Source organism: Pristis pectinata, chromosome 5 (assembly GCF_009764475.1).
Source record: "Pristis pectinata isolate sPriPec2 chromosome 5, sPriPec2.1.pri, whole genome shotgun sequence".
NCBI classification, from domain to species: Eukaryota; Metazoa; Chordata; class Chondrichthyes; order Rhinopristiformes; family Pristidae; genus Pristis; species Pristis pectinata.
The window spans coordinates 100,792,768-100,819,341 of NC_067409.1; the positions used below are offsets into that span (position 1 = coordinate 100,792,768).

The 26,574-nt window shown below is 41.2% G+C and overlaps 1 protein-coding gene across 1 annotated transcript; it reads left to right on the forward strand.

Annotated features, from left to right (window-relative positions):
• The first annotated feature begins 18,330 nt into the window (after positions 1-18,330).
• LOC127570818 (transmembrane protein 158) lies at positions 18,331-19,917 on the forward strand. The gene has a single exon (XM_052016668.1). It carries the CDS (start codon positions 18,406-18,408, stop codon positions 19,060-19,062), a length of 657 nt encoding a protein of 218 aa, XP_051872628.1. The 5' UTR covers positions 18,331-18,405; the 3' UTR covers positions 19,063-19,917.
• The last annotated feature ends 6,657 nt before the right edge of the window (positions 19,918-26,574 follow it).

Consider the following 26,574-nt stretch of genomic DNA (forward strand, 5'->3'; position numbering starts at 1 on the left):
AGCTCTGGACTAATTATTTTGTTTTGTAAAAGGTTTTGTTGTTAAATGATTAGTCCAGAGCTGGAGAATTTAAATTCAATTAAATCAATTAATCTATATATAAAGTTAGTATCAGATTTTGGGTCACCGGGAAACTATTATGATGAAAAACAAACATGTGATTCTCAAGTGTCCTTCAAGGAAGAAAATGTGTCAGTCCCACAGCAATGATTTATATACTTAAATAAATCATTCAATTCAAGGGGAATTAACATGGGGTGGCCTTTTAGCAATGCTCACACTCTCTAAGTACATTATAAATAATTCCTGCATTCCTCTGCTTTATCATAATATAGCTAGCATTCCTCTGAGGGCATTGTACAGTTTCTTGCCATTGCAAGACGCTACAGTTTTCCCACAAAGGACAAATAGAGCCTTCTGTACTGACAATTGAATTAAGAGCCCACAATTCAAAACTACAGTAGTCCCCACTTTGGACCGGTGAGCATAGCAGTGCAACAGTGTACCTGGTGTGCTGCAAAAATCTCACCTGTTTGCATCACCTGTTTTTAGCAGTCAAGGGATATCTCCTCTTCCAACTATAGCAATCAGAATTTATAGAATGCCTTTCAAGAAGTAAAATGTCCCAAGATGCTTCACATGACCATGATCAAATATTAACAAATTTGGACATGAGCCACATTGGGAGATGCTGGGGCAGTGGGGGGGAAAGGGAGTATTCTTCCAAGAGGTAGGTTTTAAGGGAGAATTATAAGTGGGGGAGGTTTAGAGTGGGAATTCCAGAGCTAAGGATCTTAGCAACTGAAGGTGTCACTGCCAGTGGAGGAGAGATGAAATTCAGGGATAGGCAAGAGGCTATAGTTGAAGAAATGCTCATTGCTGGAGGAGTTTCCTTTATGTTTCTTAAAACCTACTTCTTTTTCTAAACTTTTGATCACCTGTTCTAATCTTTCTTTGATATATCTTGATGAGCATGTCAATATTATGCTGAGGAAAAGTTTGCTTTTTTTTGTGTACTGTAGTTTCATGTACATTCCTGGAAATTGTTTAACACCAAACGTCCCTGCTGATGTTGGGAGGTTATTAACATGTTTCTTATTACTGCTTTTTATTGCTATAATTGAAACAGAAACTAAACAAAATTTACAAGTTCTCCCCAAATTTTCTTTGATCACGCTCCTGCATGTTATTTTGCAACATCTTACTGCATTAAATAGTACAATGTTAATATGAGTTGTTACTGTTAGCCTGTGTCCAACCTAATAGGATCCTCTCCCGATTCAGAACTTCCCTCATAATAATGAGAAGTAACTCACATGGGGATAGAAAAAGAAGCATAGCAGTATTGTATTCTTTTAGTTCTGATGTAATGCCACACATTGCCAGGACACACAGAGTCTTGTGCCCTTGATGATGATGTTGATGAAAATCAGAGCCATAGATTCATGCAACACAGAAACAAGCCCTTTGACCCACCGAGTCCATGCAGAGCATCAAAAACCCATTTACACTAATTCCATTTTATTCTCACCACATATCTTTCAACTCTCCTCAGATTCCACCACTCACCCACTGGCTTGGAACAAACTACAATGGACAGTTAACCTACCAACCTGCATGTCTTTGGGAGGTGGGAGGAAACTGGAACACCCGCAGGAAACCCATGCGGTCACAGGCAGAACATGCAAACTCCACACACAGAACACCAGAAGTCAGGATTGAACCCAGGTCACTGGAGCTGGGAGGTGGTGGCTCTACTAGCTGTGCTACTGGGCCACACCATCTTTTCCTTAGTCGCCATGCAGAATTAAAATTGACAGTGTTGGGAGAAGCTTATACTCCTGTACCTGTCTACATGATTGACTCCCAAATGCGTTATAGGCATGGCTTAAAATAATCAGCATTGACCCACCAAGCTCAGGAGTTAAATTAATATCATAAAGGATTGAATCATGTTTACGTGTTGAATTTTTGAAGCAAAGTGAACTTGTATAGAGTTATAATAGAAGTCATTGCCTGGAGGCACTGATGACTCCCAATACAAGCTCACTGCACTGGCTTATGCAACTTCACAATGATTCAATCAGAGTTATTTGCTTCATCCCAGCAATCATTCAAAATAGCAGTAACTTGTCATGAGAATAGCAAGTGATATTCTTTATTTCTTTTAATAAGACTCTTATTGTCGAATCAGTGGGTGGGAGCAACAGGCATGGGCCATTCAATCCTTCAATTTCTTCTGCTTATCTGTTCCTTAACTCTGTTCAGCCATCTTGGCTCTACAACTCTGACTAAACCAAAATCAACTAGTATTAGTTTTGAAGTTTCCTATTGATTCTATACCTTTCGAAACTGGGGGAATGATTTCTGGATTTCCACTACATCGAATGATCGAGCATGGAGATTGATCTGCACTCGCTGAAGGAAACATTGAATCCTTTAATTACCTTAATGAATTAGATCAATCCTTAATCTCCTTTATATGTAGGAATATAAACTTAGTCTCAACAATCTGTTTCCTATAATCATTTAACCTTTGTTGCCGTGGTGTAATTCTGATGAATAATGACTGCATTCCCCACAAGCTCACCAGTTCCTCTGGAGGTGCCTTTCCCAGAAGTGAACACAAAGCTCGAAATGGACTTTTATTTACACCTAACATAATATCTGTTCTTTTTTACTTCAGCACCCTGGACATAAAAGCCCACATTTGTTGCCTTTTTAATTTGTTTTAGTTACCTCTGATTGGTTTTGAGTGATCCTTGCACTTTAAGTGTGTGTGTGTGTGTGTGTGTGTGTGTGTGTGTGTGTGTGTGTGTGTGTGTGTGTGTGTGTGTGTGTGTGTACATGTATGCGCTAAGTCTACAAAGCAAAGCCTGGTCTCTGACTGTCTCAGACCTCCTTGCCACTAAACCAAGACCTCACTCTGTCAAGTCCATATGGTCAATGAAGTGCAACAGCCACTCCATTTTAAAAGAAGTCACACACACGCATCTTCCCGTCCTCAAAACTGGAATGGAAGCAAGCCATCCTTAACCCCAAGGGACTGCCTAAGAGAGAGAGGAATCTCCAAAAGGATTAGAGGGCGGAAGCAAAATTGAGTGAAATATGAAAGGCCAAATCTTTTATCTAATTGTCAGACCTATATTATGCAGTCATGTCATCAGGTGGTATGTAAGTCGTGCACAGTGCAGATGAAAGTAACCAGCACCTCTAGACCTGTGAGACAATCTAAAGCAGAGAAGAAACATGTAACATATTACTGTGGCAGCATTGCAACCACATATACCTGGGACTCAACAAGGAGTTGCTATGCACTCTAACATCATTGTGTATGCAAGCACCAATTGGAGTCTGCATCTTAAAGGATTTCTGCCGGGTGGGATGGAGTAATACATGATTGCACTGAGAAGGGTTTGGGAGATGACAAGATTGTGTTGGGTACAGCTGGGGAGATATCAGGATAGTGTTGGGGAAGGCTTTGGGGATAGCAGAATAGTTTGGGAAGGGATCAGGAGGTATGGAATATTTTAAGAATTGCTGAGGAGCCACATAACACATTTGTCTTGATCAAGCCTCTCAGTTAAATTGGGGTGGCTGCTGAAATGCTAATGTATCCTGACTTGTGCTTTGTTGGGAAGTTCTAAAGATGACTGATCTTTTTAGTTGCCTGTGAATAAATACAATGATGTATCAACATCAAAGGAGTCAGATATTAATATCAAACATTCTGACAATTGGGAATATTCAAAACAAAAGGTGGCATAAAGCATTCTCCAATACTGGAAACTGTTCTGTCAGTCTGAGGACAATTAATTTCTCTCTTTGAATGAATGCAAATAATACCTGGGTTCCTTTGTTTTTGGTTCCTAGTATTTTGTTTTACAATAATGCTGTTGAAAGCAGCAGAGACACCATGGCTCATTAAGCCATGGGTTTGCTTTGAAGCGAATGGGGCAGTGGATAATCAGTGCTGCTTCCTTCCCATTCCTGTGGACCCTTGGGTGAGGAAGGGGTCATCAGATAAGGAATCGTTCTGTTTTCAACAGAAGATTGGACTGAAGTAACTAGTGGATAGCTTAATCAGAAAGCAGTGATGTGTTATTGAGAGTATATAGTCAGATTCCACATTTATGTTGATGATAGCCAGTTCAGCCTCTCCATCAACTCTCTCAACACTCCACTATCAACAAGTTTGTGTTGTTTGTTACTCAACATCCAGTGTTAGATAAGCACAAGTTTTCTCTATTTAAAACTGGAATAAATAAATCATTTGTCTGATAGTTTCCACCCTCTGTCCCTTTCTGTGTCTACCCTCTCCCTGGCCATCAACCAAGACTGAGCCAAACCAATAGCATTATTGATCACTTCATCTCTAGACTTGACTAATCCATTGTTCTTCCACCAACCATCAGAATAAATGATAATCCAGAAGCAAACTACTGCAGATGCTAGATGTCTGAAATATTACTGAAAATGCTTGAATTACCCAGGAGATCAGGAGCATCTGTAGAGAGAGAAACAGGATTAGAAACAGTTTAATAATTTTTCAATTGATGAAAGGCCATCAAACATTGCCTCTCTTTTATCCTCAGATTTAATCTCTTCACCATTTACAGCTGTGCCTTCAGCTGCTGAAGCTTTAAGCTTTGGCATTCCCTCACTAAACTTCTCTATTTCGCTCCCTCTCTTCCTTTCGGATTCTCCTTGAAACCTACCTCTCTGATTAAGGTTTTGGACATCAGCCCCAATATCTGTTTCTGTGTCTCAGTGTCAAATTATGAACATTCTATTGTTAATAACACTTCATGATATTTTGCTGTAGTGGAAGTTGTATCTCTTCTGGTAATTATCTACTAATGAGAGCCTTCATTATTGCTGGCATAAAAAATGTTATCAAAATCTCTGCACCTGCAGTTCAAGATTTGATGTAAGATGTAACCTACATGTCCTTTATCCTTACCCATTACATTGTAAAATTGTAAAAACTATTATTTATACATGTTGTCATATTGGCCTGATCATATCTACAGTGCTGAGGAAGATTGTACTTTACTCTGCTGGCATGGATTTATTGGAATTAATGTAATTCCCCTCCTCCTAAGATATTGAACATGCCAAGCATTTTTAAAAAAAGATTGTTACATATTCCTTTCTTTATGTTACTAAGCAACGGCTGGGCAATTATTTTGCAATTGTCAAACTCCACATTGTGATTTCTCACATCCATTGAAATTGTTCAGAACTACTGAATGGCATAACACAGAGCTTTAACATTAATTAAAAATACAATGTTAAACCGTTTTGAACTGGCATTACATGATGATGTAGGGTTTAAGAAGATTTGGGCTTGAGGAGGACTGTGTTGATTTAGGTGGAGACAGGCAGGACGATTGACTGAAATAAGCAATCATGCCTCATTTTGATACTATCTGTGAGCTGGTAGCTCCAACCAAGCACGGATTTTGCAGTGACAGTGGGAAATCCACTGCCACAACTGTACAAATTAGCCAGCAAATTCTCCTTTCGGAAGGTGGAGAGGAGAGATAACAGCTGAGGGAGCCGGACAACCTGTGTGAGGTTTAGGAGGAAAGTTTAGCCCCTAGCATGGGTCAGCAAAATAATATTAACCCAAACATCATGCTGATTCAAAGTGAGCCTTCAGAGGCTACACCACTTAAAAGGAAGCAAGAAGGATTTTGTAGTTATAAGGTCTTTTCATTATCTCAGGATGTCACAAAACATTTTTCAAGGAAACAAGTACATTTATCTGAAATGTAATCACTGTTGCATTGCAGAAAATAGCAGCCAACTCATGTACAGTAAGCTCCTACAAACAATAGCGTGGTAATAACCAGATAACCTGCTTTAGCAGAAATATATTGGCATTCCTTCAGCATTGTTCAGTCTAAATCCTGTGACTTCCCACCGTTGGAGCAGCTTCACCAGGAGGACTCTGCTAGTTCAGGGAAGAGGCTCACAACCACCTCCCCAAGGGAAATTAGGGATGGAAAATAAACGTTGGCCTTGCCAGTGATGCCCACGTCCCACAGATGATGAATTAATTTAGGAAGGTGAGAAGACCCTCCATTGGCAGGAGTGGCAAGAGCTGAGCTTAGAATTTAAATTGACATGCTGTATGAACTTGCAGAAGTATCTCACCCCATGTGCAATCCATGGCTGTATCTGTCAGAACAGTATTATCGTAGCACAAGGGATACTGGTAGGTCTCTAAAGTTCCCCACTGCCTGTGTGCAGCAGGATGCCCATTGTGCATATTATTTCTATTCTCCTATGGGATGTGGTCATCAGTTGCAAGGACAGTATTTATTGTCCATCATTAATTACTCTTGCACCAGGTGCCTTCGTAGGCATGTCTGAGTTACAATGAATCTGAAGTCACATATTGGCCAAACTGTACATCTCCTTCCCTAACATCCAGAGTGAGACTGCTGAGCTTTTAACAACAATTTAGCAGGTTTAAGATCCATTACCGACTCTGATTTTGAAAGTCCACTCTTATTAATTGACTGAACTAATGAACTAATAGCAGTGAGTGTTTTGAATTGGCTTTTGCTCCTGATATAATTTCTGGGCTAGTACTTCAGCCTGATGGAAAGAATTCTGTATCCTCCCGGTTAGGTTGCAGCATCTGGACTCATGCACTCCAGCCACATCACAGTGAGTAGGAGTCGGAATCTCTGTTTACCTTTCTTCCTGTCCTATAGACTTGGATGTCACTTGTAACTAACTCCTTTCCTCATGAATTTGTAATATTCTGTTCTTAATTTATTAGGATCTGGTGATTAATTATCAATAGATGCCGCCAATATATCTGTCTACCTTTCTTTCATATCCTGGCAGATCAGACATTTTCCTTCGAGCATTTCCTGGATCAAAGTCATTTACAGTAAAGAATGAGGATTCCTGTAAATGTTAGTGATCTAAATCTTGCTAAGTACCAATAAAATATTGTGACAAATAAAATTATTGTCTTTAAACCCTGCACCGTAGCCATTCTGACTCAGTATCTCTGTATTCCGGTAGAAATCCAAAACTGAACAGATTGTACACAACCTTAATGTCAGATTTGCCCCATTTGAGCTTCTGACCACAGCCCACATTATTAGGTCTACCTTTTTCAACCTGGTTGGAGTTGTACTTCCATAAGTCTCCATTCACAAAAACCTTGCTGACTGCGTCCTAACTCACACCATGTCCTGTTCACCTTTCCTTCCTGTGTTCCCATTGAGAAATACTACAGTTTAAAAGTACTTATTCTTGTTTTCAAATCCCTCCATGGTCTTTAAAGTGATTCACCTGTATAGTCCTCTGAGATCTCTTACTCTGTCCTCTTGATGCCGGGTAAGCTGCCCATGTTGTTTCAAACAGAATACCATCTGGTGATATGGCGGACTCACCAAACCACTTAAAATCTTGACAGGAAACTCTAGTTTAATACACACAGACTCCTAAAGATTATCAAGCTAAAATAGTCCACACTTGGGTTCTGTGCATGTGAAGAAACTGGCAAATGAAAATAAGTCCTAACTGTAAAAAAAAGCAAGCACTCCACAGAAAGCATGCACCCAGAAAGTAAAGTATCACGAATCTTAATCCAGCTGAACTGACGTTAAAGCCTTAGCCAAGATGTTTGAAACTGACATTCCTGATATGCTCCTGTCCATTGCTTTGTTAACTCTGCACAAAGTGGAGGCAGAGGGCAGCCTGGCCCAGACAACAGAGGGCTTACTGAAGAAACAGAAGTCACAGCAGAGTGTTGTCATCCACAACACAATTTTACTCCCTGGGCCATGAGCCTCACGTGCCACAGTGGCACCCATCAAGAATCAGCATGGTGACCAAGGCAGATTTCCTCCCTCATTTGATCCTATTCAGCTCAAGGGGAAATTGCCATTTACCATTTGAGAGGTGACTTGATAGAGGTGTACAAGATGATAAGGCATAGATCGAGTGGACAGTCAGAGACTTTTTCCCAGGGCGACAATGGCTAACACAAGGGGACATAATTTTAAGGTGATTGGAGGAAGGTATCAAGGGGATATCAGGGGTAAGTTTTTACACAGAGGGTGGTGGGTGCATGGAACGCACTGCCCGCAGAGGTTGTGGGGGCAGATACATTAGGGACATTTAAGAGACTTTTGATAGACACATGAATGATAGAGAAATGGGGGGGCTATGTGGGAGGGAAGGGTGAGGTAGATCTTAGAGCAGGATAAAATGTCAGCACAACATTGTGGGCTGAAGGGCCTGTACTGTGGGCCACCACTATTTCCACTCTACCCCAAACCAACACCATCTCCACATTTTGTGTAGGATTGCAAATATTCAAATAAAGTCAATGAGTTAAAATGGCAATAGGCCAGACAATGAACTTTCCATTGGCGCTTCCCAGCACGTTTGGAGTTAAAGTATGAGTTAACTGTTGACACAAAACTTCAATCGATGCAATATTTTACTAAGCTTATCTTCCATCAATATTACTTTACTGTTTCTGTGTTACACTCATTAGGCAATGTTTGTAATTTTTTTTATTCTTCCTTAACCATGCAATCAATTCTGAGAGTGCAGATAATAGCAAACCACTTAGTAATACTTCAATAATTCTGCCATCTGTGCAGACTAAGCTTTCCTTCAACCATCACAATTTAAACTGAAAGAATGACTGTGGATTAAATTTTAATCACGAAAAATAGCAACATTACTTTAAGTCTTCTCTATATGCCTGCTGATATAAATAGAACATTGCGGGATGCCAACGCAGTATTTTGATTGACAGGTAACTCTCATAATCCATCATGATTTCAGTAAGCTGTGCTCAGTGGGTGGCACTCAGTCTCTGAGTCAGAAGATTGTGGGTTGAAGCCCCACTCCAGAGACTTGAGAACAAAGCGCTAGGCTGATACTCCAGTGCAACAATGAGAGTGTGGTTGCACTGTCAGAGGTGCTGCTGTTTAGATGAGGCATTAGACTGAAGCATCTCTGCTCTCCAGGTGATCGTAAAAGTTTCATTGCCCTATCTCTAAGAAAATGAGCGGAGTTAATCCCAGGTGTGTAAACTGCTATTTATCCCTTGCTAAATGTTACTGTAACACATTACGACATTGAGGGAGCTTTCAGTATACCAAGTGCCCAGTTTCTTATATCACAACAGTGACTAGATGTAAGAAGTATTTCATTAACTGTGTAGTGCTTAAGGGTGTCCTTTAAAGGGTGTGGAAGGCACTATAGATAGGCAAGCTTTTCATTTTTCTGCAACTCAGTAAATACTGCATGGGTTGCATGCAAGAATTCAGCAACTCATTGAAATATTTTCAGTCAGGTGACAAGGCTAAATCTCTTATCTAACAGCAGAAACAGAGTTAACAGTGTGAAGATTTTCTTTTCATGATATTGTTTCATCGAGTCTGTTCCTTCCAGTTTGCTGTACAACCACATGAGGTCAAAGATGTGACATTTGCGTAACAATTGCAAGGTGCTGACACCTAAGAACACAAGATAAAGAGGAGGCACGTGGTAGATCTGAGCCTGGAGAATATAAATCATATTGGCAGATTTCTCATTCAACTGATCAGCAGCAGAAAAGAGCTGCAAATCATAGAATCATGGAATTGTACAGCACAGAAACAAACCCTTTAGGCCCACTTTGTACACGTCAACTGTGATGCCTATCTATGCTTATCCCATTTGTCTGCATTAGGCCCATATCCCTCTATGTGTTTCCTATCTAAGTAGCTGTCCAAATGCCCTTTGATCATTGTAATTGTATCTGCATCTATCACCTCCTCTGGCAGATAACCACCACCCTCCCTGTAAAAAACATACCCAGGATATCTCTTTTAAATTTCGCCCCTCTCACTTTATACCTGTGCCCTCTAGTTCCAGACTCCCTGCCCTGGGCTTCTGACTATCTATCCTAAAAATGCCCCTCATGATATTATAAATTTCGATAAGGTCACCCTACAGCCTCCTACATTCCAGTGAGAATAAACATACTTTATACATGTATTGCACATCATCTAATTGTATATGAATCTGTAGGGTGAAATGATTTACAAGTATTGACCCATCTTAAAGGTCTTAATTGACAAGAAAACTTGAAGGGATTTAATAGAAATAAGAGTTGCAATTATATCGTACCTTTCACAACCTTGGAACAGTAAAGAACTTTTGTAGAGTAATCAATATTGCAATGAAGGAAACACAACAGCCAATTTGCACAAATCAGGCATTGCTTCAGTGGCAGCAGTGAAAGCAAGGCTTGGATTATATGTTCAGGTCTCAGGACTGGGACTTGAATCCACTGAGCCATGGCTAATACTTAAACTGGCAAGCACTCTCCTATCCAGACTCCTATAGGATGGAAGCATGGAGCAGTTTTCATTGTTTTCCCAGATGAGAGAACTTCTGGTGGCCTTTCCCAGATAAAACTTTTTTTCTGGTTCATAAGTACTAACAGAATGGACAGATGGGTATTCCACAGAGATCCTACAAAACAAAAACAAAATCAGGTAAATGATATAGATGAACATTTTATGCATTCACACAGTCATCTTCCTCAAAGAGTGAAAAACATTTGGAGCAACCTACCAAGTCGGATGATATCATCGGAATATGCAGTTAGGTTAGAGTGGAATGAATCATACATCAGAGCCATCAGTTCATAAGTGTGTTTCAATTAACCAAACCTTGGCCTCAATGTTTTTCAATGCTAGATGGAGTGTCAGCTGTGGCTCAGCAGGTATCTTCCTCATCTCTGAATCAAAAGATTCTGAGTTCAAGTTCCATTCCAGAGACTTGAGCACAATTTTTTTTATTTCAAAAATAAACTTTATTCATAATAAAAATATATACAAAGAAATAAACAAAGTGCAAAGCTCTTTACATTCCTAGTGTCATTTAGTCAATGCTAAACACCACTTTCGTAGTGCTAGCACATTTTTATTCTGTACATAGCACCATTGCCACTCATGTGGCCCCCTGGGGTCCTACATCCTTCCCTAGCTTGAGGGGCTCCCCTGCCTCTCAACGTTCAGTAACGGAAGATCCCTACACCGTAGCGGAAGTTCCCTACGGAGCCTTTGCATTGGCTCCATCAAGCTTCAGTGCATCCCTCAGCATGTACTCCTGCAGCACAAAGAAAGGTTGAAACCCTACTTTGGTGCAGGACAGGAGAGTGCAGCACTGTCAGGGGTACTGTCTTTCACCAAAGCCAAAGACATCATTACAGCACTTCTGTTCTCCTGCCAATTTTAATCTCCCACTTACCATCACTGAAACAGATTTTCTGATCATTTTCACATTCCAGTATTTGGAAACTTGGAAGCAGATTGACTGCTGTCAATATACAAAAATGACACACTTTAAAAGTATTTCGTTGGTTTATTCACTTGGGGATATCTTGTGGTCATAAAAAGTCCTGTAGAAATGCAAGGTCTTCTTATGTTCAGTTTCATTTTATAAAACTGCACAGTTCGAGCCAAAGAATCTCACTTGTATCTATATCCACTACTTTTGAGGATTCTGGATGATTGTTCCTGGAAATAATGGATGCAGCCTGCTTTTTTTCCTTGGAATCATCATTACTGCATTGGAAGGTTTATTCCATGCAGCATCTTTACTGTTCATATATCACCCCTCAATAATCCTTGTGTCAGTCACCCAGATGGCTATATTCATCAGAATATCCGGACTGAATTTCATACAGATCTTAAAATGTGACTATTGCACAGATGTCATGGAATGTTTTTTGTTACTCTTTACCAAATCATTCTGTTCATATGGCTTCTGTTTAACAGATGTTGTGTGAATAGTATGATCACACCTTTAATCAAAAAGACCATTATGATAAAGGTTATATAGCAAAGCTCCTTCTCATTGCCATTTTTTGGTTAGCCATGTGACAAAACTCTCTATAGTAACAGAATATGTTATGATAAACTGTTTCCATGGTCACACAATTTCCCATCAACTCTGCTGAGTGTGATTTATCCTTGATAAAGCAACAACCTCAGTATACCCTACTCTAACAAATCCTTCCCTCCATGTTAAGTAGAAACATTGTGCAAGAGAGGTCAAGATTAAACCAAGTTAATGCACACCTGACTGGAATCAATTTCTCTTTGCCATCTCTTGGTGGCACAGTGGTGCAGCTAGTAAACCCACTGCCTCACTGCACGAGAGACCCGCATTCAATCCTAACCTCAGGTGGTGTGTGTGTATGGATTTTGCACATTCTCTCTGTGACCACAAAGGTTTCCTCTGGGAGCTCCAGTTTCCTCCCACATCCCAAAGACGTGAGTTGAAAGGTTAATTGGCCACTGTAAATTGCTCCTAGTGTGTAGGTGAGTGGTAAAATCTGGGAGAAATTGAGAATATGGGGAGAATAAAATGGGATTATTATAAGATTAGTGTAAATGGGTGTTTAATGGTAGCTGCAGACTCGGGCTGTGAAGCACTCTGGAATCCTTCACCAGGTGAAAGGATTGATACGAATATAAGTTGTACAAGAGCAAAATACTGCAGAAGTTGGAAATCTGAAGTAGAAACAGAAAGTGCTGGAAATAATGAAGAATTAGCCAAAATCTGTGGAGAGAGAAACAGAGTTAATGTTTCAGTTTGATGACTTTCCATGAATCCTGGTGAAAGGCCATTGACTTGAAACTTTAACTCAGAGTTCCTCAGAAGAAGCTGCCTGACCTGTGAAGTATATCCAGCATTTTCCAAAGATACAGGATGTTATTGTCGAAAATTATCTTGGCATGATTGATGGCATATTGCTTTTTTTTACTGGAATGATGAAAGTTAAACGTTTTATTTAGCCAGGTGAGTGTAAGATGGGCAGATGAACTTTCACTCTAATTGCTAAATGAAACAACGAGTATTTGCCTGATTTAGATTTCCAAGGTTCAGTATTCGATGAGGTTAGTGTAGTAATAAACATCTATCCCCAGAGAGGTTTAATAGATTGTGTCAATATACAGAAGCAAGCAATGTCATTAAACCTTCCTTAGCCAGGTGAGTGTAAGATGGGCAGATGAACTTTCACTCTAATTGCTAAATGAAACAACGAGTATTTGCCTGATTTAGATTTCCAAGGTTCAGTATTCGATGAGGTTAGTGTAGTAATAAACATCTATCCCCAGAGAGGTTTAATAGATTGTGTCAATATACAGAAGCAAGCAATGTCATTAAACCTTCCTTAAAACCTGACCTTGATACATCTTATCTTCCAAACCTTTCTGAATGAGGGATAATATGAATACACTGGTACACCCCCTCCCAGATACCCAAAGGAAAAAAGCTATTATGTAATTATACATCATGTTTTATTTTTCTCAGATCATTACTTTTTGGGGCGTGGGGTGAATCAGGGAATATGATGGCTGGCTTGGAATACAGAGTGGCTGTTCAAGGTAAGTCCTTGTTGTATTGAATAACAGACCAAACTCAAGAGCCAGAATGGTCCAATTCCCCTCTCAAATATTTTGCAATTAGGATTAATTTTTGAATGCATCACCTGTATTACATTGGTGGCTAGAGCTTGAATACAGCCAAATCTTACACAGTAATGACCAAATTGTGGTAGAGTGTTGGCCAAGAAAGTGGGAGAATTCCCCTCCTACCTTCATTTGGTTTCAAGGGATATTTACATCCATAGCTACAAATGGTAATTCCCAGACCTGCTTTGTCACTGTTTCTCAATTTCCCAAGGATCGCCTTTGATCCTGCCTTTTTCTTATCCATTCACAGCCCGTCAATGGCATTATCCTCAGATTTGGGGTCACTTTCATACATCAAATGATTCCCTCCAGCTAAACTCCTCTGCTGCCTCATTGTCATCCAACAACCAATCTTGGATGAACCACAAATACCTGCAACATACGGGGTACAACAAGTGATCAGGAAAGCCACTGGAATGGTGGCCTTTATAATAACAGGAATAAAGATGCCTTATGGCACATATAGAGGGTATTGTAAAAATTTTGGTCTCTTTCCTAATAAAAGATATTTTTGCTGTTAAGTTGCAGTGAAGATCCATTAATCCTAGAATAGCAGATTTTTTGTAAGAGAGATTGAGTGGACTAGCCTTGTATACTCTAGAATTTAGAAGAAATCAGAGGAGTCTTTAGCGCATATAAAATTTTTACAGGGCTTGAGAGGATAAAGGCAGGGAGGAGGTTTCCCCTGGTTGAGGAGTCTAGTACCAGGGGTTACAGTCTCAAAACAAAAAGCACTATTTGGAACTGAAATAACGGGAAATTTCTTCACACTGAGGGTGGTTAATCTTTGGAATTCTCTATCCTGGAGTGCTGTGGTTGCTCAGTCATTGGTTTAATTCAAAAGAGAGAGCATTTGGGGAAGGGAGGGATATTGGAATAGTGCAAGAAAATGGCATTGAGGTAGTAATCAGCAATGATAACATGATTGGCGACATTGTTGAATGGTGGAGCAGGTCTAAAGGGCCAGATGGCTTATGCTTGCTCCTATTTATCATGTGCTTACATTCTTTTATGAAGAGAAATTTTTAATCACGCATGCTAAACATGCAAGTAGATTATCAATTACCAATTGTACTCATCTCCTGAACATTTAGTCCCATTGACTTCATTAGAACCATGCAGTGGTACTTAAAATGTGCAGTGGTATTTAAACCAATACTCCTACACATTAAGCAAGCATAGATGCATTTCCATTCCATTTACTTTCTAGCCATTTGAAACATTTAAGAAATATGTCACTGTCTCTAGAACACTTCTGGACATCATAATGTTTTGATAGGCATCATGTAAATCCAAGTGTCCCTTTTGTCCAGCCCTCTTCACAACTCTGAACTGTTACCATTAACTTCAACTCCTTGAGCAAAATGCGAGCAGCTGGAGGAACTCATTGGGTCAGGCAGCATCTGTGGAGGGAAGTGGACAGTCTGCGTTTTGGATTGACACCCTTCATATGGACCTTTGCTCCAGATTCCAGCATCTGCAATCTCTTGTAACTCCAACTCCTTACCTGGCCTCTATTTTAGCTGAACCAGTCTGTTTTAAAAGTTTAGATTCTATTTGTTCCTGAGATTTCAATTCAGCTATCACATAGACTGTTAACTTCCAGTTTAGATGTTAACCTCATCCCGTCAACCTCTTAATCCTCACCCATGCAGACTGCCCTGATATTTTTTACAGTGAAGATACAAAATCATCGAAAGTTGATGCTGAACAACTCCAAAATATAGCACCACTGATGATCCAGCACTCTCTCAATAATACATCCATGGGCCATCATTGGATCATAGAAGCAGAAATAAAAACAGGAATGTTGGAAATACTCAGCAGGTCAGTCAGCATCTCCTGAGAAAGAAGCAGAGTCAAAGTTTCGTTAAGCCGAAATTTTAATTCCATCTGCCTAGATTATTTATTAAAGTCGATATCGTGACTTCGACAACAACAACCTGTATTTATATACTGTAGTATATTTCACATGGCAACGTACTTTACAAGACAGTTATCAAACAGAAGTTGACACTGGGTGGAGAATTTCAGGGTTTAAAGTCCCAGCAGTGAAGTTATAGCCATTAGACTATTGTAATTAAAAGGTCAGAGGAACAAAAGAGGTCAGAGCAGGGATAGGCCATTTGTCGCTTTGAATCTGGTCTACCATTGATCAAAATCCTGGCTAATCTTCAACTCAGCATCATTCCCTTACAATATCCCATATCTCTTGATTCCCTTAATATGCAGAAATCTATTGATGTCTGTTTTCAGTGAACTCAATGACCGTTTACTCAATCTCTCCTTATACTTCAAACTCAACATCCCAGGAACCATTAGTGAATCTCCACTGCAGTCCCTCTATGACAAGTATTTTTTAGGTAGGGAGACCAAAACTGTACACAATACTCCAGGTGCAGTTTCACCAAAGCCTATTATAATTACAGTAAGAAATCTTTTACTCCCATATTCAAACCCTTTCGTAAGAAAGACCAAAATACAATTTGCCTTCCTGATTGCTTATTCCACTGGTATTTTGGTTTCAGTGACTTGTATTCAAGGAGTCCCTTTGAACATCAATATTACCCAGTCTCTCAGCATTTTAAAGAAAATCTGTTTTTCAATTTTGTGAGCCAAAATAGATAATTTCACTCTTTTCCACTTGCCATGTTCTTGCTCACTCATTCAGCTTGTCTATATCACCTTGAAGCCTCTTTACATCCTCCTCCCTATTCACGATCCGACTTAGTTTTGTATCACAAACAAATTTGAAATATGACTTTTAGTCCCCTCAGAAATATTGTTGAGATACATCATGAATAGCTGGGGCCCAAGCACCAATTCCTGCAGTACACCATGATCACAGCCTGCCGGCCCAAGAAAGATTTATTTATTCCCACTCTTTGTTTTCATCCCATAACTAATTCTCAATCCATGTCAGTAGATTAGTCCCAATTTTGTATGTTCTGACCTTGCTGACCAACCTCTCGTGTGGGATTTTTTTCAAAAGCCTTCTGAAAACCCAAATACATCACATCCACTAGTGTCCACTTATCTCTCCAACTAGTCATATCTTCAGAGATTCCAGTAGATTAATTTAACATGATTTTCCTTTCATAAATCCATGCCGAGTCTGCTCAATCCCGTAATTCTTTTCACTCCCTCACTATATTTGAGAATGATCAAGATTCCAGAATTGGAATTGAATTTTCTGGAGGCTGGGAGGTAAGTCAGGAGTGTATTGGAATTAAGTTTTGAGGTAACAAAGGTGTGAGATTCAGCTGCAGACGATCTGAGGTGGAAGTGATTCAAGTGACCTTACAAAGATGGAAAGAGGTAGTCTTAGTAATTTCTTTGAATTATTGTAATTTCATTAGAGTTCCTTCCCCTGCCTCCACCACCCCCCCCGACAAATCTCCCTCCTTTCCTCACCTTTGCATTGATTGCCCTCTTCACCTATATCCTTCTTAGAAATTCTTTCACAATAGCTGTTGAAGCAAACTCATGAGCAAATGCATTCAACTACAGGGGTACCCAACATTTATGGTAAATGCAACAAGAGTCACAGGTGTCAGATGCACAGATATCACATGTTTGGACTTCACTTGACCAACCTTTCATGATTCCCATCAACCAAAATGGCCTAATCTATACCTTGTCCCAGTGGGTGGATTACAACTCCCAGAATTCAGTGCCTCTTTTAATGCCTCCGACTCTGGATAACCTGTTTATGTACAGAAAGATGCCACACGTCCAATGAATGGCAAATCTCGCTGTCCATTATAATATTTTTCACTGTTGGAAATCCTGCTGTTGATTTGTGCAGAGCAAGCTTCCACAAACAGCAGTGAGATAATGACCACATGAATTGTACTTTTAGGATTTTGATTGAGGGATAGATATTGCACAGGACGCTGGGGATAATACCTCAATTCCTCCTCAGTAGAGTGCCACGGATCTTTCACATTCACCAAGAGAGCACAGAAGGCCGGGTGCTAACATGTCATTGAAAAGACAGGAGCTCCAACAGCTCAGCACATCCTCAGCAGTGGACTGCATTCGAGACTGTCTCCGGAATGGGACTTGAGTATGCAAGTTACGGATTCAGAGGTGCATGTGCTACCCATTGAGCCAAGCATACTTAAACTGTTTCAAAAAATACCTCAACTTATCCATTAGTACCAATGACACCAACTCTGAAACGTTTGTGCTTAAATGACTCTGAAGTAATGGTAACGTTTTCTGGGATTAATATGTAAAATCTCTGACAGATAAGACATGATCTGCACCAACAAAATACATTCCACCCTCTTGCAAGCTCTTCCTTCGGGAGCTCTTTGTATATTGGAATACAGTGCAAACCTGGGAATACAGTGACAGTGGGAACGAGATAATTAAGATGATAAAAGTCGGGCAACACGAGAGAACTGTATATTTGTGGTGGGGGGGAGGGGGCATTTGCATTAATTTGCAGAACCGAAAATGATATAATATTGACGCAGTTGGTAGCTTCGAGTTGCTATCGGTCTCATGTGGGCAGACCACTCCAGTACTAGCTGCGTTTACAATGGAGAGGTGCACATTCTCAAATGCAAAAATGATTTCATTGTGCGGGAACGGATGTTTGGCAAGGACATTGGTTTGTCTCCAGCTGCGTGGCATTTTGAAGAATTGAAAGAAAAAATGCCAGATTTGAAAAAATGTTCCCACGGTGCGGCAGCTTTAAGCGAAGCTCACGTTACACGACTGTGTTGCAGGATTGTATAAAAACAGGAGGGAGGGTGGTGTAGCGATTGCAGCCGCCGGATCTCATGCATTGCACAGAGAGAGGGGAGACCCGCGGACTCGCAGCTCGTTCTCAGCACCTCCCTGATACCATGCAGCGTACAGGGAGAGGGGAATGTTGACCATCCAACTCCTGGCTGTGGCTCTGATCGCCACCACCAGCCTCCCGTCTTGCAGGGGCTGGAGTGGAGAGGACTTCTTCCTGCAATCCAACGGCACTTCTCTCAACTTCTCGTTGGCTGCCTTGGAGTTGGGCTCTGCCCCTGAGGCTGTCAAAGCTGACGGTCCCATCGCCCAGAGCAACCAGTGCAACCTTACCGTCTTGAGACTGGTGTCCACCTCGCTGCTGGCCCGTTGGGAGAGATCACTGGGTTTCCACTGCGACGTGCTTCTCTTCACCACCAACACCAATGCCAGGTCGTTCTTCTCGGCGGCTTTCAACAGGGTCTTCCCCCCTCTCATCATCGACCATGTGGGGGTCGGAGGCGGGGGGCAGCAGGAATTCAAACTCTGCGTAGGGTGCGGGGGAAGCCAACGCAAGAGGAGGACACCGCTCCAAGGGCAGCAGGTCAACTTCTGTTGCCTGGACTTCAGCTTGGAGGAGCTGAGCTGGGACAAGGGCTGGAGACTCAACCGCAAGCCCATCGAATCCACCCTGGTGGCTTGTTTCATGACCATGGTGATCATCATTTGGAGCGTGGCTGCACTGATCTGGCCGGTGCCCATCATTGCAGGCTTCCTACCCAACGGTATGGAGCAGAGGAGAGGCTGACGTTCGCCAGCTTGCCCCCTGGACTATGGCCGGACGGACAACCTGAAATTCACCGAGCTCTCCTATCCACCGAGTCACTCCAAGGGAACAGAGTACCGGGTGTCTCTCTTTGACTGCAACCACACATCTGTGGCAACGCACACACCTTGGTGGAACTATCTCGATGAGAGTAAACGTCCGGAGAGAATTGAGCAGCAGCGGATGGGAAGGTGTCTGTACAGAGTCTTTGGTCATGCAACCTGTAGCCCAATTGTCTTTCTTTTGTACTCGCACTTAGATCTGCAAGTTTGACTTATCATAGCGACGGGGTTTTTGGAAGGGTCGGACCAACCTTTCTAGCAGTTTAAACACCAAGAGTACACATATACACGTTTATGTTCTGGAGGATACAGGTAATAAGTGTAAGCTTTGAGTACTGTGGCGTACAATCGATTTGCTGCTTCTTGTCCTCCCGAGATTTGGGTAACAGCATGGTGACTTTCATTTGTATATTTCTCAGACTCCGAGCAATGCTTGTCAGAGAATTTGCCTTTTTTTTGCATTATTTCATTTTCTGGTCAAGCAATTCTATCTCAGTGCAATCCCCACAACTGCCTGGTTACTGATCATTCAAGCAACAGACCCAATGTTACGTAATTACCACAAGGGACTGGGATCAGTAGTCTGCAAAACGTGTACCCCCTCCCCGCCCCCATTCATCAGTTAATTTGCGTTTACTTTCTCCTTGTACCTGTACACGTTTCTTCTCACCCCATTGCAATGGATGGAGGAGCATGTTGGGCTTGTTAATAGTCGCCCTTTGGATCTCATCAATAAAAAGTGTTTCATTGAAATTTGTAAAGAGAAGAAATTTGGGCGGAGCATTTGAAGTTGTATAAATGTGTTTGAATTTTTTTGGATAAAAGTATTTAAAAACATAATACTGTGTGGATTATTGACCCTACTTTACAACGACAACTTCCGTTTATGTAGTGCTGCAAAATCTCCCAAGATGCTTGATGCTTCATAGGAACATTATCAAACACAATTTAAAGCTTTCTGGTCACTAAGTGAGTGTCCCAGTACTGCTACAAAATGATTTGTTTCTCCAATGAATTTGTGGGTTGTGAGAAATCTTCCCCATTCTGTATTTACAGTGCCCTTCCTGATGGTATGTTACATAAAAACAAGGCTGTGGTCTACCTGTATGTTGGGCCATTGTATCCAGGAATATCTAAGCACACCTCCCCTTTGTCACCCACTCCACCTTCACCATTCCCTGTCCCCACCCTGGCTGTTTGTGTGAAGAATGGGGTTAGAAAATCTCAGAAGTTGGTAGTAAATGTGTAACAGTTTGAGGCAATAGATTTAAGGTGATTTACAAAAGAACCAAGGACATAGTGAGTTGATGTAATCAGCGACAAGCTGGCAGATTCAACAGGAGCAGTCAAAGACGAGTTGGATAAATATTTAAAGAGATAGAAAGTTGTAGTTTTGTGAGAATGGGTTGGGAATGGGACCAATTGAACTGATTTTGCAAGGAGCTGATATAGGTAGGATGGACCAAATAGCCTCCTTCTGTGCGAAATTGTGATTGAGCCTGTGTATTACTGATCTATGAATACAAGGGTGCGGTTGTTGGAATTAAACCAGCGTTCCCATCCTTACTCAAAAGTGGAAGGTGATTAAATGCCTCATTTGCTTGCATGGGGCTTAAGTAACTGCTGACAGAGCTGCGCAGAAAAGGAACGCACACCACCACATGACTGCTGACTGGGCACCCACCTGCCATGAAAGATGTATGAAGAAAAAAATCCCACTGCGATCTGTTATGGTGGAATTGTAGGTTTCACAGCTGCAATCGGTTTCAGGAATGCTAGGCTTGGCCTCCACTTGATGTTTGCTTCTCCAGCTGGAAGGATGAGGTAAAAAGCACATGCAGCAACATTCCCAAAGTTAATCCTAAACACAAAATCCTAACCAACTGGAAAGCATTGACGGAAAGTACATGTGAACTATTGGAATTCCTTTGTGTTTAAGAAGAAAAGCAAACTGTGGGAAACATGGTTGCAAGAACATGCTTTTGCCCTTTCTTTGTGTTAGTTGGCTTTCCACGGTAATATTTTTGCATTTAGTCACAATTACCCTGGTAGAAATGTGGTATTCTCTTCTGGAAATAGCAATTATTAGTCTTAAATCAAAGATTAATAGGCTTTTGGTAACAAATACTGGAATGGGTTTGAGGACATAATGGACTTCTACCTATCCCCATGTTCTTCTATAAACTTAACTCATCACAGAAGGCAGTCTACTGCATAAGATACAGGACCAGCAAAAGGACGTATGGCCCCTTAAACCTACTTTGCTAAATAGCATCATACTAGAACTGTTAATTGCAAGTTCACTTTACCAGTCCATCTCCACATCCTATGATTTCCCCGGTGCTCAGAAATGTATTGATCTCGGTCATGATTATATCCACAGCTTTGGGATAGAGAAATTCCATAATTGCTGCCTTGTTTTCCTGGAAGACTTAATTGTTCTCCCATTTTACTTAACAAAAGCATGCTGAATAAGTTTTCTGAATGTGCTTATGCTTCATTTCCTGAATGGCAGTGAAGCAAATGTTTATTGCATCACATCTGCTATCACTTATTGTGCCGTGTTAACACTATATGTGTATGTCAATTGCATACCCAAATAGAGCAAGTGATTTGGTATATTGTTTGTGTCCCTCAATCAACATAACTAAAAGCCAAATTATATGATCATTATGACAGTATTATTTGTGGATGCATACTGTACATAAATTGTTTTTCTACTTTAGAGCAGTGATCGCACTCCAAAAGGTGTTTCCAATTGGCTATAAAACACTCAGGGAAGACGTGAAATGAATGTGATGAGAGCTCTGGGAATACAAGACTTTCTTTCAGTTATGTGGCAGAAAAATACGAAAGCTTTTATCTTCTGATTATTGTAAAACATAAAGTATACCCTGAACTGGATGCTTTTTAGCTTTCATTTGGAGCTTCACTGTTCCAAAGTGCACATTGCCAAGGTGCAATTTGCACATGATCAACTGTAATTTAAAGTAGTATGTGGGCAAAATTCCAGAGTAGATGATTGAAGCATGAGATTAAAAATCTTACTTGCAGGGCATACCGTTGGATCAGACGGCATGGGGAATCTGGGGAAGAGGTTATACCTTGTTGGCCAATCCCTAGACATTATGGAATGCCAATGTACCAGTTATGTTATTTACTTGCATATTACCCATTATGCCAGTGGCATCTTGGGCAACATCAAAGTTCTTCCATCCTTATCTGTTTCTGGTAAGTCATCCAGCTGTGCCCTGAGGTCTTTCAGCTCGGCTTTCCCCACAGCTCTTCAGCTGTTGTTATCACTTACCTTCAGGTGTCTATCCTATGGCTTTGCTAGTGATGGAGTTAACTTCTTTCTGAAGCACATGGCCAGTGCCTTTTGGTAATAGCGGTGTTCATATCTTCCTGCCTGCACAATATATGTCAGACCTGGTTTGAGGTTGTTCTGGATCAAAAGATAGGGAGGATTTTTCCAAGGCATGTTGTATAAAATGAAGACAGTTTGGACATGTCATCCTTCAAAATTCCCCAGTATTCGATACTATAGAGAAGTGAAGCAAGTATGCAGCTTGGACAGAGCTCGAGTTTAGTGTTGGTGTTGCGTTTTGATGATTTCCAGAGTATTCTTCAGGTCCAGAAGGTGTTCCTTGCTTTGCTGGTTCTGTTCCAGTTGTCATGGATTGTTCCACCATCCCGGCTGATGGTACTTCCCAAGTATGTGAACATTTTGACGTTCATGCAAATGTGATTCTCAATCTGTACTGGTGACATTAGAGCAAAGTCAAGTGATGATCTGACAAGGTACAACATTAAAGGGCATTTCTCTGTTATGGTTAATCTTTCGACTGATTTGCTGGACTAAGGACTGAAAATGGGGCAAATACTCAGTAAGTCAGGCAGCATCTGTCGAAAGAGAGATAGAGTTAATGGTTCAAGTCAAAGGTGGTTCATCAGAACTGAAAAAGAGTTGGCTTAGAGTGCAGAGAGGATGGGGGAGGAACGGATAAGACAAACGCAATATATTTGATAAGGTGAGAACATGGTTGCCATAGGGATATGCTGTAAATGAGGTCATCCAATTGAAAGGTTAATGGAGCGGTTGGAAAGAGATAGAAATAGAGAGAAAACCTGAACAAATGAACATAAGAGCTTTTGAATGAGGGCAGAGAGCAACACAGAGACAAAGGAATGTAAACGCTGCAAAACACAGGGCTGTAGGATATGCCCAACAGGCCCGCTGTGCCAACAGAGTGAAAAACTGAACTGACATGACAGATGGATTGGCCAGTCCTAATACAGACGGAGAAAGCAAGTTAGCTGACATTGTAGAATTTGATATTTAGTGCAGGAGGCTGCAAGGTGCCAGACAGAAGATGAGCTTTTGTCCCTCAAGCTTGCATTAAGCCTCATTATAATAATATGGGAGGTCACCGACAAGATAGGTCAGCGTGAGAGTTCGATGTAGAATTAATGTGGCGGGCAGCTGGAAGCTCAGGGTCTCCCCTCTGCAGATTTGAACTGAGATCCTCCACCAAGTTGTCACTCACTCTGTGTTTGGTTTCTCCATTGTAGACGAGACCACACTGTGAACGGTACAGTAGATTGGAAGGAGGGCAAATAAATCGCTGCTTCACCTGGGAGCATTGTTTTGGCCCATGAATGGTGGAAAGGGAAGAAGTAAATGGATGGGTGTTGGGTCTTCTGTGGTTGCATAGGAAAGTGCTGTATGAAGGGGAGTGGTTGGTGGGGACAGAAGAGCAGAATGGGGGTACTTATGAAGACTGATTTGTTGTAACGTGTTGCTATTTTTTCTTTATGGTGTTGGTAGACAATGGGAAAGTGAGATTACCTGGTATGTCAAGATCTTCAAACAGTGAGAACCTTGCCCATCTGATGCCTTGTGACATGTCTTCTGTTATGCAATTTATTCCTCAGTCAATGGCAATATTGAAAAGAACTGTAAACATGACACACCTTTGATGCACTCCTGTTTTAACTTGAAAATTGAGCTCATGGTGATCAACATTGCATGTAAGGTTGGAGTTGATACTTCTGATGACATTGATCCTACAGAGAGGGATTCCATATGTCTGCAGAATGTGCCAAAGCCTGGTCCTGTGAATGCTATCAAAAGCCGACTCAAAATCAACGTGGAGTTGCCATTGTTATTTTGAACATTATTTTATTATGCATCATAAATATCTGGCATATGTAGCAAAAGACTATCTAAAAGGGCAGGCACGGTAGTGTAGTGGTTAGCGTAACGTTATTACAGTGCCAGCAACCTGGGTTCAATTCCGGCCACTGTCCGTAAGGAGTTTGTATGTTCTCCCCGTGTCTGCGTGGGTTTCCTCTGAGTGCTCTGGTTTCCTCCCACATTCCAAAGACGTACGGGTTAGGAAGTTGTGGGCATGCTATGTTGGCGCCAGAAGCGTGGCGACACGTGCGGGCTGCCCCCAGAACAACAATAAGCAAAAGATGCATTTCACTGTGTGTTTCGACATACATGTGACTAATAAAAATATCTTATCTAAAGTGAACTTGCACTTTTCTGAGGACACCATCAATTACCTATGATACACACTAGACAACAAAACATTTGCGTGGTGTGGATAAAGATATAATACCACACCAGGTATTACAATCATTGAATGCTCCTTTCTTGGGTATCTTCACTATACCTCCACAGGTTTAGTCATCTGGTACTTTTCCCCTTTTTCAGTTTGATGTTGCTGTCTCAGGATTTACCTTGAACAATTCTGTATTCAGGACATCCTTGCCAGAAGCTTTCCCATTTTTGAAGGATTTAATGGTTTATTTGATTTCTCCTTTGTTGGACTGTCTGTGTTAATGTCAAGATCTAATTTTAGCTTCCTCTTTAGATGTGTCCCTATTCAGACATTCTTTGAAGTGCTCTGCCCAATGCATCCCTTGTCCTTTTATTTGTCGTTGATAGGCATATATGTTGATGTCTGTCATTTCCCACCGATTTTATAGATGGTTCCTTGTTTTCCACAAGTGCTTGCATCCTCAATAAGTATTGCCAGGCTATCAGCATGCTGTTGTTCTTATAAGATGTTACCCTCCTGTACGCCTTGTTGCTCTGTTCATGGTATTTATCCTTCAGTGTCTGGGATTTTGTGTCTAGAGCTTTCTTCTTCAGGGCTTGTTTTGTTTCTATGGCACTGCATGTACTTGGTGTAATCCTTGCTTTCCTTCTGCCTAAGCAGCCTTCATTGCTCTGCTTCTAGAATGCTGCCACTTTATCCCACTTGTCGCTCTCTTCATCTACTTTCCCCTCCACTTCCTCAAGGCCTGTAAGTGCCCTAAACCTATGCAGAACAGAAACTTTCTTTATTTCAGGGGATTCTGCTTATCACAACACTCATGCCCTTTGTTTGGTGGAATCATACCTCAGCTTTAGCCTGAAGGAGGCTATCACAAAGTGGTGGTCACTGCAAACATCCGTTTCCTTTCTTATTTTTACATCTGTCAGTAAGCATCACCATTTGCCATTGATCATCATATGAACAACCTGATTCTGTCTGGAGGACACCATGTCAGCTTGTGAACTTCAAGATGTTGAAGTAATGTCTCACTGATGACTAAGTCGTTCATATCACAGAGATCAACAAGCCTCTCTCGTTTCCATTCACTGTGTCATACCCACATCTTCCCTTTCCTCTTCCATTATTTGTGTTGTGCTCACTGACCTTGGCATTCAGGTCTCTTATGGCAATAGGTCATGGCCTGATACTCTCTCTAACTCCACCTGCAGTGCGAAGTAGAATTTGTCACCATCTTCTTCATCACTGTCCTTTGTTGGAGTACAGCATTGAAACCAAGAGATGTTGCTGTATTTCCCCCTCAGTCTGGCACTCATAGGTCTGGTGCTGATGGGCTTCCACTCAAGCAGGGTCCACCCCCTCTTTTCAAAAGGATGGCAACATTCCAGTGGCGTTGCTCATCATTTCACTCAGAATGTCTTATGGTCTTATAATGCAACAGAGTTTCACCCAATGCTGTTAAACATCCTGATCCAATCCATCTACTTTCACTGATGCCAAGGAATTACGGATTGAAGTGTTTCATCTCTGCTGTGACCTGAACTAGCTTTCCTGTTTCATACATTGGCTGGATGTTCCAAACAATAATTTTGGTACTGCTCTTGATGTTGAGCTCTCCTGCCTTCAGGTTAGTTGCTGCCTTTAGTCTTTCACCACTGGCAGTGAAATGAGTGATTGATTCCTGAAGGCCATCAGATAGTAGTGGTTTATTTCTCAGCTGCTGTTCCTGTGCCAGGAGTAAGAGCCCCACCAAGCACAGACCGGGAGGCTGATGTTATCATATCCCTGTCATTGGAGCATGCAAGCTATTCTGCCATGGTAAATCTGAGATATCAGGAGACAGAACGGTTATGTTGCTGGGTTAA